This window comes from Anomaloglossus baeobatrachus, chromosome 7 (genome assembly GCF_048569485.1).
Source record: "Anomaloglossus baeobatrachus isolate aAnoBae1 chromosome 7, aAnoBae1.hap1, whole genome shotgun sequence".
Taxonomy (NCBI): domain Eukaryota; kingdom Metazoa; phylum Chordata; class Amphibia; order Anura; family Aromobatidae; genus Anomaloglossus; species Anomaloglossus baeobatrachus.
The window spans coordinates 72,908,967-72,926,531 of NC_134359.1; the positions used below are offsets into that span (position 1 = coordinate 72,908,967).

General features: G+C 43.1%; 2 protein-coding genes across 3 annotated transcripts in view; one reads left to right on the forward strand and one right to left on the reverse strand.

Moving 5' to 3' along the window:
- The window catches only part of ITGA4 (integrin subunit alpha 4), a 213,749-nt gene extending 199,358 nt beyond the window's left edge, over nucleotides 1-14,391 (forward strand). Inside the window, exons 25-28 of the mRNA XM_075317408.1 lie at nucleotides 5,441-5,560; nucleotides 6,050-6,145; nucleotides 7,914-8,033; nucleotides 9,865-14,391. Coding sequence (XP_075173523.1) covers nucleotides 5,441-5,560; nucleotides 6,050-6,145; nucleotides 7,914-8,033; nucleotides 9,865-9,963 — 435 coding nt within the window. The 3' untranslated portion in view covers nucleotides 9,964-14,391. The remainder of the gene's footprint in view (nucleotides 1-5,440; nucleotides 5,561-6,049; nucleotides 6,146-7,913; nucleotides 8,034-9,864) is intronic.
- A 2,179-nt stretch (nucleotides 14,392-16,570) lies between these two features.
- The window catches only part of CERKL (CERK like autophagy regulator), a 161,731-nt gene continuing 160,736 nt past the window's right edge, over nucleotides 16,571-17,565 (reverse strand). For both annotated transcript variants that reach the window (XM_075317409.1, XM_075317410.1), the window contains exon 13: nucleotides 16,571-16,915. In XM_075317409.1, the coding sequence (XP_075173524.1) occupies nucleotides 16,834-16,915 (82 nt within the window). In that variant the 3' untranslated portion in view covers nucleotides 16,571-16,833. The remainder of the gene's footprint in view (nucleotides 16,916-17,565) is intronic.

The window sequence follows — 17,565 nt, forward strand, 5'->3', positions numbered from 1 at the left end:
CTCACCCGTATGGCAGGCAGCGCAAGCCTTTTACAGGTGCCAATCTTCTGGTAGCGACTCTGGGCTCTAGTATGCTGCTGTGCCCAGGGCGTTTTGTGTGGCCAGAAGACATGCAGTCTCCTGCCCTCCGGATTCAGCTGCCGGGCCTTCAGTACCCAGACAACCAACGACTCCGGCGTCCTGTTCCTAGCACACTGATCTGGGACAAGCTCTGTTCCTGCTCCGCTCCCCAAGCTCTTTTTCCAGAGACTGTCTGCTTGATTCTGCTCTGCTTTCCTCTTCCCTGTTTCTGATCCCTCCCCCCAGGCTAGAATGTAAAGGGAAGCTCCCCTTAAAACGGGTTCTTGAGCTCCCCCTTCTGGTCTCGAGTCAGGAAAGTGTTGACTGCTAGTGCTACCTAGCATGGGGGACCCCTTCTTGCTTCCAGGCATAACCCTGTGAGGAGGGCAATGCTACTGTGGCAACTGGACCTCTGGGGTGCCACATTTACGCCAATGTTCTGGCTTAAACTTTAAAAATTCACAAAATGATTGCCCAACAATTGTGCGAGTTTTCAAAGTGTTTTAATGCCATTTTCAGTCAAGATCCACAAAATTTGGCAGAGCTGGAGCATGACGTGGGCACAACGAGGTGTAGCAACACCTGCTCCTCTAATTCATGCTGTCACGCTCCCCGTGTCCCAGCACCACTCCTTACTCACTGGTCCAGTCTATGCGTCCACCGGTCACGCCTGCCATTCCCGCTCATGCTCCCCTGAGTCCTGTTCCTGGTCTCAGGAGTCTGATTCTGACTAATGTTCTGTATAGGACCGGGCCGCGCCCACTCACCTGGTCTTATAGCCCCAGCACTGCTGCAACAGGAAATGACCTGAGGCTGTGCTGAGTATATAAGACTGGCCTCTCCATGTGGGCGGCGCCTGATCATCGCTTGTGTTTCTATGCCTTGGCTTGTGAGCTAAGTGCTCAGGTCTTTGTTCCTGTTTCCTATTACTGCCTTAAAGTACGCTGTGACCTTAGTGACCTGGTCCTGTCTTTGCTTCCTGATACCTGCACCCGTTCCTGCCACGTTAGTGCTCCAGCTACCGTGTACCCTGCCCTCCAGGTGGGGTGCTCGGTCCAGTGGATCCACCTCCTGGGCCTACCAGTCCTCCCTGGCCCTCACACATGCCTTATAGCACAAATGTTATTCAAGTAAAATTTGTGCCAGAGCACATGGAGGCATATGCTACTTTTCTGATATGCCTGATTCATTAAAATGAACCAACCAGTGGGATTTTTATATATAAAGTAAAGCCAGTGCTATACCAAAGCTATCATGCTGAATCAAATCGTACCTTTTGTTGAGAGAGGCTCAAGTCCGGTGTTAACAAGAAGAGGGGATGTGAGGGTGCATGCGCAGCCTACGGCACAAGCATCCGTGAAGTCTGAAGCAGGGGGATAGCATCTTCAATAAGATGGTGCTGGAGATAGTGCTATGCGCAGGTGCTGACTCCATATTAGAGAAGAATTGATCAAATACTTCTAGATGCTACTGCGCACCCGCCGGACATAAATGTAATGGCATCAACGGGGGGAGAAAGGCCAGGCATGGATACAGGGATGAAATAATAATGCAAGACTCGACCCACATATTCCTTGCCCTGATGCACACGCCACTCAAACAATCAGCGCATTTATGAAACTTTGATTACACATATTTTCTGCATTCAAACATCCAATCTTTCGACTAAAGCCTGTTTTACACCTTTCAATTAAGCATACGATATCGTATGCGATGTGACACGCCCCCATCGTATGTCCGGCGTAATCCACGGACCTCCAGCGTCGCTTCCAGCTCTGCTGCATGCAGGTGACAGGAGCAGCAGAAGACACCGCCGCTCCGGTCACCTCCACGCAGCTAATGAGATGAGTAGCGCGATCAGCTGCTGTCACTGAGGTTACCCGCGGCCACCGCTGGATCCAGCGATGGCCGCGAGTTACCTGACTGACAGCAGCTGATCGCGCTACTCATCTCATTTGCTGCGTGGAGGTGACCGGAGCGGCGGTGTCTTCTGCTGCTCCTGTCACCTCCATGCAGCAGAGCTGGAAGCGACACTGGAGGTCCGTGGATTACGGCGGACATGGAGGGCTTTGTCGGGGTTAATAAATTGGTAATGAGGGAATTTGTTAGTGTTTTTTATTTCTAATAAATGATTTTTTCAGGTGTGTGTGTTTATTTACTGTAACTTACAGATCAATCATGGAAGGAATCTCGGGGAGACGCCTGACATGATTAATCTAGGACTTATTGGCAGCTATGGGCTGCCAATAACTCCTTATTACCTCGATTTGCCAATGCACCAGGGCAAATCGGAAAGAGCCGGGTACAGTCCCAGAACTGTCGCATATAATGTATGCGGCAATTCTGGGCGGCTGCTGACTGATATTGTTAGGGTGGGGGCTCCCCATAACGTGGAGCTCCCCATCCTGAGAATACCAGCCTTCAGCCATATGGCTTTATCTGGCTGGTATTAAAATGGGGGGGACCGCACGCCTGTTTTTTTAATTATTTATTTATTTATTTTACTGCACAGTATAGACACGCCCACCGGCTGCTGTAATTGGGTGCAGTGATACAGCTGTCACTCAGCGTGGGGGCGTGTCTCACTGCAACCAATCACAGGCGCCGGTGGGGAGAGAAAGCAGGGAATACGAGACTGTTTAATGAGCGGCCGGCTTTTTCAAATTAGAAAAAGCCGCCGGAGCAGTGTGAATGCCGTGCAGCGCCGGTGATCGGTGAGTATGAGAGAGGGGGGGACACTTCAGTCACTCGGGGGATTAGCGGTCACCGGTGAATCCTTCACAGGTGACCGCTAATCAGTACACGGCACAAAGACAGAGCCGCGGCATGACAATGAAGTCGGGTGAAGTTCACCCGAGTTCATTCTCATCCCGCTACTCTGTCTTCCGACATGTAGTAACGACATTTTGCATCACACACGTACATTTCACACGGACAACACACACGCATGTCAGTTATTTCATTCACGCACACACGGACATTCCACACGCACATACGGCTAGCATACGGGATACACACGCAGGCCACACATACCATAAAAACGGACCTAAAAAACGGAAAACGGACCCGAAAAACGGCCCGTTTTACACGGACGTGGTTTTCACGGATGTGTGTTTCAGGCCTAAGATTGGATTCAGCATCCTAGTGCCAGTATAGAACTGGCTTTACTTTATATATGACAATTCTGGTGGTTGGTGCTCTTTAAGAGGGGTGTGCATCTACATGAATCAGACATGTCTGACTCCAGCACGCCCTATCATCAAGACTGCCATGAACAGCACCGGTCTTGATGAATCTGGGTTTAAATGTTGTGAAGGAAATGAACTACTATGTTACAGAGCAAATTGGATAAGAATTTTCACACATTTTGCTTTGTGATTTCCCTGAATGTGTTTCTTATTTTATACTGTAAATGAAAGAAAAGGAAAAAACTCTTTATTTTTTTTTTGGATGTTGTAAGTCATTAAAAGAGATGGTTCACTAATCAGCATAGTGGTCACACATTGATGTAAACCTCATAAAGAAGACTTTTTTCAAATATCTTGTTTAGTCAATTCTGCCTCTGAGCGGTGCTATTGTGGTCCGCTCATCCCCATGAAGTGACCCCCGGGCTCCGTGACTTCTGAGATCCGGTGATGTCATGTCAACTTCCAGTTCACCCAACATCACCGAGCCGGGCCCCAGTCTTCCTGAGTGACTGAACTGTGTGCAGAGTTTTATCGATCATCACAGACCACGATCTCATGCGTTCTCTCCTTCACTGCAGAGCGCCGCAAGCAGGAGCAATGGTGGGCTCTGACGCTGGGCTGTGACATGCGATTAAACACCACCCACAACCCAGTCACTCACGGAGACTGGGGCCCGTCTCACTGATGTCAGGTCAACTGGAAGTTGATGTCACATCACCGGATCTCAGAGGTCACGGGGCCTGGGATCATGTAATGGGGATGCGCAGAGCACAATAGCGCCGCTCAGAGACACAATTGACTAAACAAAGTATTTGAGAAAAGTCTTCTTTATAAGGTTTACATCAATGTGTGGCCACTAATGATGAGTAGTGAACCACCCCTTTAATTTTTTGTTTTTGAAAAATTGACTGGGTGAAACCATATTAAAAACACAAGCACATTTCATTTATTGTATAGTCTGAATACACAGCAGGGCGGAGTGTTTGATGTCACCTGATGAAGAAATATATCATATAAAAATAAATCTGCCTTTAGTAACAGCTACCAGCGGTTGTGTCTGGAATTGAGCATCTTGTGCCTTGTCTGCCTCCTGTTCATTCCATGATGGGATTATATAGTCAGATATTTTTGAAGGGCAGGAAATGTTATAGTTGTTCAAAAGGTTTGGTTACCTTATATTAGGTGACCAGTCGTATGAGTGACATCTAGAGATGGGTGAATAGTGAAATATTTGGGTTTGGGTTATTCATACCAAATATCTAAAGGCCGCTTTACACGCTACGATATATCTAACGATATGCCGTCGGGGTCACGTCGTTAGTGACGCACATCCGGCCTCGTTTGACATATCGCAGCGTGTAACACAAATGAGCGACTGTGAACGAGAAAAAATACCCACTTTTTCGTTGCTCGTTGACACGTCCCTCATTTTCAAAAAATCGAGCGTCCTACTGTGCTCCGGTTGTTCATCGTTCCCGAGGCAGCACACATCGCTCCGTGTGACACCCCGGGAACGATGAACTGTAGCTTACCTGCGGCCGCCGGCAATGCGGAATGAAGGAGGTGGGCGGGATGTTTACGTCCCGCTCATCTCCACCCCTCCACTTCTATTGGGCGGCCGCTGTGTGACGTCGCTGTAACGACGAACATCCCTCCCCCTTCAGGAAGCGGATGTTCGCCACCCACAGCGAGGTCGTTCGGGAGGTAAGTGCGTGTGACGGAGGGTTACCGAGTTTGTGCGACATGGGCAACAAATTGCCCATATCGCACAAACGATGGGGGTGGGTGCGATCGCATATGCGAACGCACGATAAATTGATACATGTAAAGCGGACTTAATATTATTCCAGTATTCATCAAGAATAACAAACCTAATGCAAGTCAATGGGGAACCATTTTTCCCATTTTTCATGGAGCATTTTTCTTTAAGATTTCCCCCAAAAATGCTCAGGTTCCCCATTGACTTGCATTAGGTTCGCTATTCATGACAAATTCTGGAATAGTACTCGGCATTTGGTATGAATACGCCGGACCCGAATATTTCACTATTCACCCATCACTAGTGGCATCTAAACATTGGGGGCCTAGTAACTGATTTTTCATTGGGACTCAGGAACTTCCAGTTACAGCTCAGTGCACACAGGTAGTGTAATGTGTCTATTCTTTCATCGTATTTCGTGTCCATTTACCAGTACTGCTTTGACGACGATGAGACCTGTCTACACGTTGACTGCACATTCGGAGATATGGAAAGTAATAGCGAAGCAACTGTGGAAGTGAAGCTTGAAACAAACCATGCACTGCTTGAGCTTGTAAGTGAAGGTTTTATAAATGTCCTCATATCACGGTATTTGTTTATTAGAATTAAATTGATCCAATTTATGTGGCTTGTTTATGGTCCTATATGTTATCCTATGTCATAAAAAATCCACTCCTTAAAATTTATGGTTATGTTATGTTGTAAACAGCCGTCAAATAATCCAAACGAGTGACAAAAAGTCATGAATTGGTATTAGAATTTTTTGTGTAATAATTACTACAACCAGTAGGTGTCACTGCTGTGTATCCTGTACATGCCTTATTAATCTGACAGCAAGAACAGTGACCTCTAAAGGCCACATGTAGTACTGCACTACTTACAAGATTGTTGCAGCCGGCTTTTTTCTGAAGCTCTGTGATATTAGTCATCATTACATTTGTTCTTTTGAACGGTTCATTACAAAAAAATTGGCGGCATGACTATGTGTTTATTTAAATAGTATTGAATGGCTTTTTTTTACTTCTGTGCTTTTTATTCTTAGGAAGATGTTTCATCACTACAATTCATAACAACAGCAAAAGTGAGATCTGCAGAAAGCCCGAAAATAATATATCTCAGCCAGAAACATTACGCCCATGTAAGATATATGAAGGCTTCTATATACATGGATACATTGAGGGGAAGTGGGGGGGGGAGAGCATTTACTTTTACAAAACTACACATAAATTTGATTACATGGTGTGTGCCAAATTTATTATGGGTTTTAGATATTACCATATCTTCTTTGGAATTTTTTTTAAAAAAGTGTCTATACAAAGTAGAGTGTCTAGTGTGCATGAGTATGTAGACTCTCCAATCTTCAGTATAGCCCTAGGAAAAATAAAAGGATTAGGCATGTTGTAATCTAACGTGCCCCATCAGAGGGATCTATTTCAAGTGTTTATTTCTGTTAATGTTGATAATTACGGCTTACAGCCAATGAAAACCCAAAAGTCATTATCTCAGAAAATTAGAAGAATTACCACAAAACACCTGCAAAGGCTTCCTAAGCGTTTAAAATGACTCCTTAGTCTTGTTCTGTAGGCTACACAATCATGGGGAAGACTGCTTGGTTGCTATAGGCAACAAAGGACATACTTAGTATAAGAAGCTTATGTGTCAGGTAATATGATTTCGGTGGAGAAGAGAGAGAGATACAGACAGAAAGACAGACAGATAAAGGCAGACAGAGGCAAACAGACAGAGAGATATCGAGATAGGCAAAGACAAACAGACAAAGACAGACAGATAGAGACAGACAGACAGAGACAGAGACAGGCAGACATAGAGACAGGCAGACATAGAGACAGAGACAGGCAGACATAGAGACAGACAAAGAGGCAGACAGAGACAGAGATACAGAGACAAAGACAGACTAAAGGTGGTTTTACACACTGCAACATCACAAACGACATCGCTGTAACGTCACCGGTTTTGTGACGTTACAGCGACCTCCCCAGCGACATTGCAGTGTGTGAAACACATCAGCGACCTGGCCCCTGCTGTGAAGTTGTGATCGCTACAAATCGTTCAGGACTATTCTTAGGTCCTTTGTTTCCCGCTGTGCAGCATGATCGCTAGAAAGTCTCAGTGTGTAAAGGGGACTTAGCGACTTCCCTTTCAAAAAGCTGCTTTACAACGTCCCCAACAACCAGCTAGGTCGCTCTGCAGGTCCGGATCGCTGTTGCGTCGTTGGCCAGGTTTGCCTGTTTGACAGCTCACCAGAGACTTTGTAGCGATCCCGGCCAGGTTGGGATCGCTGGTGGGATCGCTAGAAAGTTTCAGTGTGTAAACCCAGCTATAGACAAACAGACAGAGAAAGACAGACAGAGACAGACAGCAGAGAGACAGGCAGACAGAGAGAAACTCAGAGACAGAGAGAGACAGACATACAGCCAGAGACAGAGAGAGAGACAGAGACAGACAAAGACAGAGAGAGATACAGACAGAGACAAACCGAGAGAGACAGATAGAGAGAGACAGCCAGCCAGACAGAGATAGAAAGAGAGAGACAGAGACAGACACAGAGAGATAGAGAGAAATAGAGACACAGATAAAGACATACAGAGAGAGACAGACAAGGAGAGACAGAGACAGACAAAGAGACAGACAGAGACAGAGAGGGAGAGAAGGAGACAGAGATGGAGACAGGCAGACAGCGAGGCAGAGTCAAAAAGTGGGAAAGAGGGACAGAAATACACTTAGTTACTATCCCTGGCAACCCCGGATACTATAACTAGTATCTATATATTTGTGAATTTAGTTTCTTGGATCTGTCTGCCCACACACAACTAAAAATCAAAAGCAAGACCCTAAACTACTGCCATAGGTTTTTCTTCATTGTGCATCTTGTCATTTCTCTTCAGGTTCTTCTAGAGGCCGTTCACAATCAAACCCCAAGAAATCGGGTTATATATACAATTATTGGAATAAGCGTATTTCTCGGACTTCTCTTATTTGCACTCATGACCTTTATTTTATGGAAGGTAAGATTCTGCCTTTATAATTAACACTTTGTTTTATAAATGACGACTCAAAATGGATTTGTCAACAAATCGCACAATACATGCTCTAAACAGCATTAACGCTTTCAAAACCTGGCATTTTTTATTTTTGCATTTTTTTTTTCCTACCCTATTTTCAAGAAACATTTTCTTTTCTGTTAACATAGCCTTGTTTTTTGCAGGATGAGTTGCAATGTACTTAAAAATTAGGAAAAAAATACAAAAAGGGTAAAATTCTGCTTCTATCATTTTTTGTTTTTGTATTAAAAAAGTTATGGCTCCTGCAAGAAGAAGAGGAACAAAACAAAGCAAAAAAAAACACAATGGAAAATAGCCCAGTCAGGAAGGGGTTAAATATATATGTTAAACCCGATAAGGCTGTGTATACTTTTTGTGAAAATTCATGTAGAATGTCTTTCATACCTAGCATTAAATGAGAATTTTTATATCACACAGCCATTCTTACCTGGATTTTCAAAGATAGTACACCAGCCTCATCAGATCTCAGAGATCATTTTTGTACGCTGTTTGAATCCTTTCTAAACTTGAATTATGGGTAAAATCGAAGGCATTCTTAAAGTAAAAATAGATTTCTTTACTTAGTTCTCTTAAAAAAAATGGTTTTCCAGGACTTAAAACACTGATGATTTCTCCATAGAGTATGTGCTCAAAAGGCTTTTTTTTTAATAAGCAAAAACTGAGCAGAAACTGTCCAAATTCTCCTAAAAAAACTTAGAGTTTCTGCTTAGTTTCCAAACACTGATCAAAAATGTGCAAATGGCCTTAGGGTACGTGCACATGATCAGTGTTTGCACCGTTTTGGATGCAGCAGTGTCTAAAATGCTGCATTGTACGGTACAAGCACAGTGGATGGAATTTCTAGAAATCCCAGGCCCACTGCGCTTGTTCTTCACACAGCAAAAACTGACCTGCGGTGTGGCTTTCTGAGCTGCCAGTATGTCAATTGTTTGCTGTGGACACACATGCGTCCTCCATAAGGAGAACACAAGCGTGAGACCACAGCGCACTGAACCCTGATCGTGGGCACGGGCCCGTGCGGTCTCCTGCGTTCTCCTGTGGAGGAGACCCGCGGCCCCGCAGGTCAGAACCCGCCATGGTCAGGACAAAGTGAGTCCTGATCGTGTGCACGTACCGTTAGAGTGATTTATCAATATCAGTGTTTCATAGGTGCAGATTCCTGGCAATAAGTACAATAAAAAGCGTTGTTTTACCTATAGAATTATTTGGTCAAAGTCAACCCCTTAGAAAATGTCCCGAGTCCCTACTGATCAAAGATTTACCAGATCTAGCTCCCCAAACAGTGGGTAAATTAGCTATTGGATTGCTACCTTCAGATAAATGGCCATCCTACTGTCTATGACAAGAATGATTTGAGTCTACCGGAACAGGACCCGTTCCTACCTTATGGCTTTCAGATGGCTTGTAGATGTGGTCCTGGTGAGGACATCTTCTCTATGATGTTTCTACTAAATAAACAAGTGAACAAACAAGTAATAATCTTGAACAATTCCTTTAAATATTTTAGGTGAACTAAATAAAATCCAGTAAATAATAAGACTAATATGTAAATCTTGATTTCCTGGGCTGTCACCTAGATGGATTTTAGCACCTTCTCTTCCCTTACGATTTCTTGGTGACACATGTACATAGCCGTGTTCACATGTACAGCACTTGATAATTGAAAAACGAAATCTATTAACCATTCCATCCATCATGATAAAGTTTACAGAATTTATATTGCCGATTTCCATTAATGACCAAACTTTACTACGTTTTCTCCATTGTTTTGTAGATGGGATTCTTCAAGAGAAAATACAAATCACTGGATTCAGACTCAAGTAGAAAAGAAAGTTGGAGCTTCTTGACTGAAGAGGAAAAAGAAGAAAAATAAAGATATATTTTTAGATTTATAGATATTTTAAATACTTCATAAATTATGGGGAAAAACCACAAGAAAAAGAAATGAAGTTATTTTTCTTAACAGAAGAGAACTGATTTTTTTCAGATATTTATCTAAAGCTTATCGAGAACTTGTGATGCCTTCAAGGATGTTTATTTCATGAATGAACATGTTCTTTAGATGGACATGTTCAATTAAGGATCTCAGGAAAGTGACTATGTTATAATTATAGAAGATATGCAATTAAACACAAAAACATAGGTTGATAATATTAACCGGTTACAAGAGACTACATCATCAAAGAAGGTGATCCCTGGTGGGAAGATCTGAGGCCATAGATATCTCCAAAAAACATATTGCCTTTCATTCCAGATGAAGCAATTTAGATATAAAACACTACGGTTTATAGGATCAACTTGAAGTGTACTTGCATTAGTTGGCAATCGTGATCAAAATATGGAAAATATCGAAAGGACCTAGTCATGAAGAGTCTTTGGTAGGTCCTCCTTTCAGGTGGACTAGTATTGAATCTCTCCAGAAAATGGAGTTCTACCAAAACTATGGTTGGAATGTATTTCTTCTATCATTTCAGGGTTAGATTGTTATTTTGCCATTCAGTGCTGTATAGAGAGCCAAGAATCAAGCTGGTAGCCCCACAGGCAGTCTAACATGGAGGTCTTGACTGAAGTAAGATTTATAATGATAATGGTTAGTATGTGACACTGAATGTTCAGTTACTTCCAGTCTGGTTCTTTAAAGAGCTTTTACAGAATTATAAAGTGTAATGAAAGCCAAATTCACTTCAGTGGAACTAAGGCGGGCTTTGCACGTTGTGACATCGTAAGCCGATGCTGCGATGTCGCACGCGATAGTCCCGCCCCCGTCGCAGGTACAATATCTTGTGAAAGCTGGCGTAGCGAAAATTATCGCTACGCCGGCTTCACATGCACTCACCTGCCCTGCGACCGTCGCTCTGGCCGGCGACCCGCCTCCTTATTAAGGGGGCGGGTCGTGCGGCGTCACTGCAACGTCACATGGCAGGCGGCCAATAGGAGCGGAGGGGCGGAGATGAGCAGGATGTAAACATCCCGCCCACCTCCTTCCTTCCGCATAACCTACGGAAGTGTGCTGCCGCAGGAGCGAGGAACAACATCGGACCGTCGCGTCAGCGTAATTATGGATTACGCCGACGCTGCACCGATGATACGATTACGACGCTTTTGCGCTCGTTAATCGTATCATCTAGACTTTACACACTGCGATGTCGCATGTGATGCCGGATGTGCGTCACTTTCAATTTGACCCCACCGACATCGCACCTGCGATGTCGTAGTGTGCAAATCCCGCCTTAGTTGATATACCAGGCACAACTCTTGGACTGTTTTGATGTATTTTATACTTCTGAATGGTCCCTTTAATAAAAGGGTATATGATCTTCAACCAACAACACGTGTATTTGTAGACTTTCCATTGGATAACAAATCAAAAATTAGAATGAGTGCCAATGATTTGTAAAGTGTATCTATTTATTTGATCAGGCTCGGACTGGCCCACAGGGGAATCGGTGAATTCCCTGGTGGGCCACTGTGCAGGAGTTGTTCTCCCACCACCTTATATGAGCAGTGGTTGGAACAATACACTTGATCCACTATACTCAGACAAAGGAAGCATTCCAACTTTGCTTTAAAAAACTACCCAGTGTTTTATTATATAGAAGCGAGGGTAAATATGTGAATGAGTGTAATGTAATATATATATACATGTAGCTGAATAGTGGGCGTTCAGAGTCAATGTTACTAGTGGGCCCCTGGCACCATTGTGTGACACTGTATTTGATGACTGACTCCACCTCAGCATCTGATTTGGTAAACTCTCCTGTATGCTAGGCAGCTGTATCACATATCATTAGAGATGAGCGAACCTCGAAGTTTGGGTTCGAACACAGACTACAAAAAAAACAGAGTTCGGGTTTGAAGTTCAGTTGCGTTACAATTGCAAACCACTCAAGCAAGCAGCGCTGTGCTTGGGTATGAGTGATGCTCAGCCCATTGCAAGCCGCGTGCAGTGTTTGAAGGACTCGCACTGGGGGTAACAACAGCATGATCAGATGTAGTGTGCACTCCTGCCCACCCTCACCCGGAAGTGATCTGTTTACGGCTGGCTGCATGTGAGTGGAGACACGAACTGCCCAATTAAAGACTTCCATTGAGGTTCGAGTCAAGTCAGGGTCAGAAACCGAACGTTTTCTAAGGTTCGACTGCGTCCTCTGAACCGAACTTCCAAAGGTTCGCTCATCTCTACTTATCATACAGGAGCATCTTACCATGACAAATGATCAGACTGCATGGGAGATCAAAAGTGCAGGTACGCTTAAATCAGACAACTATATTCTCTTGTTATCCCTTGTTGGTTGTCACATTTTCAGTCGCTCTCATCAACTGACAACAAACTGCTACATTTTGACTGTGTAATGTTGAAAGGGTCATCTGGTTTAGAAAAACCCTTCAAATACTTATTAGGGAATTCTGACTTATAGGAGTTGTCTTTAAGGGGTTGTCCAGTCTAAATTGACAAGTCTGCAATCACTCTGTGTCACTCTGTGATAGCAGACTAGGGAACTCTCACGTTGCTCCTGTCTCAGAGCAGGGAATGGTTGTCTCATGGCCGGGAGTATGTGATATATTCAATTAGATGGGCGCTGCCTAACTCAACACACTTGCACCAGAAGGAAGAAAATGAGAGTACTTTTTCACAGACCATGGTCCTTAATTTTTAATCAAATCCATGAAAAATGAATGAGGCCTTTACTTGGCCAAACAGTATGATCACCTGATCATGGGACCCTTACAACATTACCGGATTTCTGAAATGATATGATGGTCACACAGGCTCAGCTTCGTAGAGGACACAGTTCAGATAACCGTACGGTCATTGGTTGAGCTCCATTGCGCCAGGACACAGTTTTCTCTAGTGGAATTACACAGTGAATGTTACTACTACTTTTCAACAAACAAGACTTTTGAAACAACGAAGACTTAATGCAGAAAATATATTAAAAAATGTCACTATAGTGTAAATAACCTATTTTTTCCAACACAGAAAAACCCATGAGCTTTAGTCTTACCCTTGAATGAATGGTTGAACTAATTAATGAATGAAAGCTAATAGACATGCATATTTGCTGCTTTTTTTTATATTCTTTTACAAGAGAATAACTATATTGTAAATTGCACAGAAATCACAAGATGCTGAATCACAGGTTTGCAGTCTATTGCTAAATGTTTGCTACAAAAGTCCAGGATAGATTTTAGTAGTGAAGGAGCACTGGGATCCCCTATGTACAAAATGGATCATATGGTGATGATTTGCTTTTCCGTAGACATGGTAGTTCCTTTTTATAGATAACCCTGCAGCAATTCTTTCCTAGAGCCCTGAAAGTCAATTTCTGGTAAAAAAAAGACACCTAGGGGCAAATTTATCATTTCTTGTTTCTTCTTTAGTCTCTTTTCTATTTTGACTTTTGGTTTTACCTCACTTTTTTATGTCAAATTGATCAAAATGGCATACCCAGTATATGAATATTGTGCAAAGCCTAAAATTGTCTTTTTATGTTCTTTTACTTTAATTGTTTTTGTGATCATTTAGCAGGAAAGGTTGCATGTTTTGCAAAATTTCACAAAAAATTCACCAACACAACTGGCATACATAAAATAAATGACTCTAAGGGGGAAGAGTTGTGCCAAATTATTCTTTAAAAAGTCACATTTTATGAACCAGTCTATAATATCTGTAAAAGCCACATTGATTTCAATCTCAAGACTAAGTAAACCACAAAAGACAACTTGAAAGAGATAAAAATTGTTTAATAAATTTGTGGCAAATCAAAAAGTCGTTCACTTTGAGGTAACATAAAAAAAACTGGTGTAAATGCAATGATAAACTGGTCGCGTAGTCTGAAAGAAGTTCCCCCGACAGCCCATTATATTGTCTTTATAAGTACGTTGTGACAAATCTCTAAAATATCAGATGTTTTTTTCCGGGTTTTGGTTTATATTATGTCTATTTCCTCTGCCAAAATAGATTGAGATTCTTTTTCCCTGATGAAGGAGGCAGATGAGCCTCGGAAACGCGTAGGAATGATCTAAATAAAGAGAATAATTTGACTTATACATGCTCGTGGTTTTTAGCGCGGCAATAAACCCGTTTTCTCCAGTCCTTCATATTTAAAATAGAGAAAACAATATCTGGACCTGAGCTATTGGGTTAGCACAAAAAATTGCCAAAGTGTAAGTAGATAGGACTGCGGAACGTAGTAATGGTGCACACAGACTTGTGTGCACTGGGACACACTGATACTTAATGGGTAGTGTTGAGCACATAGTTAGCAAGTACTGTCCACTACTCGCATATTCATTACGAGTAGCAGGCACAATGTAAGTCAATGGGAAATACTCGCTAAGTAATGAGTAACCCGAAAGCACTATTCGCTACTTGCACGAAAAGTATGGCTTTCGGGTTACTCGCTACTTAGCACGTATTTCCCATTGACTTACATTGTGCCTGCTACTCGTAATGAATATGCGAGTAGCGGACAGTACTCACTAACAGCAGAGTGAGTACGAATAGTTAACTAGTTGCTCAACACTATTAATGGGTTTTCCAGTGAAAGTGAATTATTTGTTTCCGATGGCATGTGACCACTGGGACCCACTCTGATTGATAGAACGGGGCATTTTTTTCTCCATTGGAATGAAGCAGTGGGGCACACACTCAACCAATACTCTGTTTCCTATAGGGCTGCTGAGCACTGCACTCGTCTGTGTTTATTTTCGGTGGCCCCATAGAGATTGAATGGAGCAGAGGTCAGGTATCCAACCTGCCAATCCATTTTATAATAGGGATAAAAGTGATCCAATCTGCTGATCAGTACATGCCCCACTGGTCGGACCACCACTGATCGGTAAGTTATCACCTATCCTATGGTTCGGTTATACCTTGTTTTCAGTAAAGTATCCCTTTAATGACAGTCACTTCTTCTAGTTTTCCATTCCTGTTAAATAATTCTTACCGTAGCTGACAATCAGAAGAGACACAGTCTGACTTAGTAGAAAATTACAATGACAAACTATGTTGTTCACTATGGAGACAGCCCTTATGTAGGCTTCGAGGGGTTCTCCACTTTTTTTGGACTCAAACCATTAGGTTACATAGGTTGAAAAAAAAAATGATAATCTATGTTGTTCACTATGGAGAAACCCTTATGTAGGCTTCAAGGGGTTCACCATTTTTCTTGGACTCAAAAGATTAGGTTACATAGGTAAAAAACCTAGGTCCACCTACTTCAACCTTCCTCCACCAATTATACATTTTTTCACTAAATCATTTATAACCGACAATGTGATGCTGGTTGTCCATGGTTGTCCATGGTTGTCCATGGAGAATTGCAATTTTGGTCAAATGTTTTAATACATTAAAATATTTTATTACCTGAGGCTCTTTCACACTACGTGAGCAGCTTTGATGAAAAAAAAAATCATTTTGCAGGCAGCGCTAATTTTCTTGGCGAAGTGAAGGAAACCACAACAAAAATTGTGTGAGCCCAATATAAAGGCCGTTTTACACGCTGCGATATCGTGACCGATATCGCTAGCGTGGGTACCCGCCCCCATTGGTTGTGCGACACGGACAAATCGCTGCCCGTGGCGCACAACATCGCGCGGACCCGTCACACATACTTACCTGCTGTGTGATGTCGCTGTGACCGGCGAACCGCCTCCTTTCTAAGGGGGCGGTTCTTCAGCGTCACAGCGACGTCACTGCAGCATCACTGAACCGCCGCCCAATAGAAGCGGAGGGGCATAGATGAGCGGGACAAACATCCCGCCAACCTCCTTCCTTCCGCATTGCGGGTGGCAGGCAGGTAAGGAGAGGTTCCTCGTTCCTGCGGTGTCACACGGAGCGATGTGTGCTGCCGCAGGAACGACGAACTGCATCGTTACTGCAGCAGCAACGATATTCGAGAATTGACTCCCATGTCACTGATGAGCTATATTTTGCACGTTTTTGCGACGATGCAAAATCGCTCATAGGTGTCACACGCAATGGCATCGCTAAAGCGATCGGATGTGCGTCACAAATTCCATGACCCCAACGAGATCGCTTGAGCGATGTCACAGCATGTAAAGCGGCCTTAAGTCAGTAGAGTTCTCTCAGGGTATATTGTCACAGTGGTGATGACTCTTATGTGCAGGACCACAAATGCTGGGGAGTTTTTGGGAAACTTTGTAGGTGTTCCCTGGCGGAACGAGGGTCGGGGTTAAAATTTCCCACCATTTAGAATATAAACATTTTGCAGTCTCGGATTTATATTCATATCTACATCCTTTGCAATAAAACAGATGGGAATGCTGACAAATGTATACACTGGGTACAAAAACAATGGATACATTGGAATATATGAAGAACACATGTTTATGTGATGATAGCGAGCTTATAGGCTACGTCCACTCTGCTCAGGCAGAAAGGAAACCGGTCAATGACGGCAACTGCAAAACAGCTTTGCCAAAAATATGTTTATTGCACATTGTTTTATAAAAAAAAAATGCTACTACAAAAACTAGTGCAAGTTTACAATTCTATATAAAAATATTTTGTAAAATAGGCCGATCTGCGATCTTTATGTTGTATGAGAATTTTGTACTATTGTCTAAAGTTTTAATGAGTTGTATGTTTCAGGCTGTAATTGTGTTCCTGTGGACACGATCCCTTTGATTAAACATTGCCATTGAAATGTCTCTGCTGTCACAAATCAATAAAAATGACATTTGTAGAAAATCAGGACGTGGGTCGTTTACTTTTTTGTTACAAACAGCTGCATTTCGCTTTTGCCTCCTCCAGTTCCTCTATGTTTCTCCCATAGAGATTTATGAGTTCAGGATGCAGGCTGGAAAAGAAAGAAAGAGAATTAGAAATTGATTGTGGTGAAGGAGAATGGAAAGTTTTGCATTCACAAGTATTTTTTTTTTAATTAATGGCCTTGTCTATTTTGGAAAACCTAATTTGCAAATGAAGAAAAATCTAAATTAAAAGGAATGTGTTTGGCCAGTTTCACACATCCGGCTTTTTGCCGTTTTGCCGGATCTGGCGCTCTCCCGTACAGTTAATACAGTACAATGACAGAGCAACAAGCGCCGGTCACATGCTGTCATGTGACCGGCGCATGTGACCCGGAAGTTACAGCGCTGTCATTGTACTGTATTATCTGTACGGGAGAGCGCCGGATCCGGTAAAACGGCAAAAAGCCGGATGTGTGAAACCGGCCTTAGTGGGCTTTTTCTGTGTAATCTGAGGGCTATTGTAGGGACAGAGATATTGATTACAGCAGTGTGTCCCTTACTGAGTGTTGCTGTTTCAATAAAATCTATGTTTTATCAGCAGGAGATTATCACTACAGGACTAGGTGTCGTGCCTCCTAGTCCAACCATGTCTCCAACACTGATTGGAAGCTTTCTGTGTACACTGTACATAGGCAGAAAACTGCATTCTTGTGCCTTTTAGTCCAACCATGCCCCCAACACTGATTGACAGCTTTCT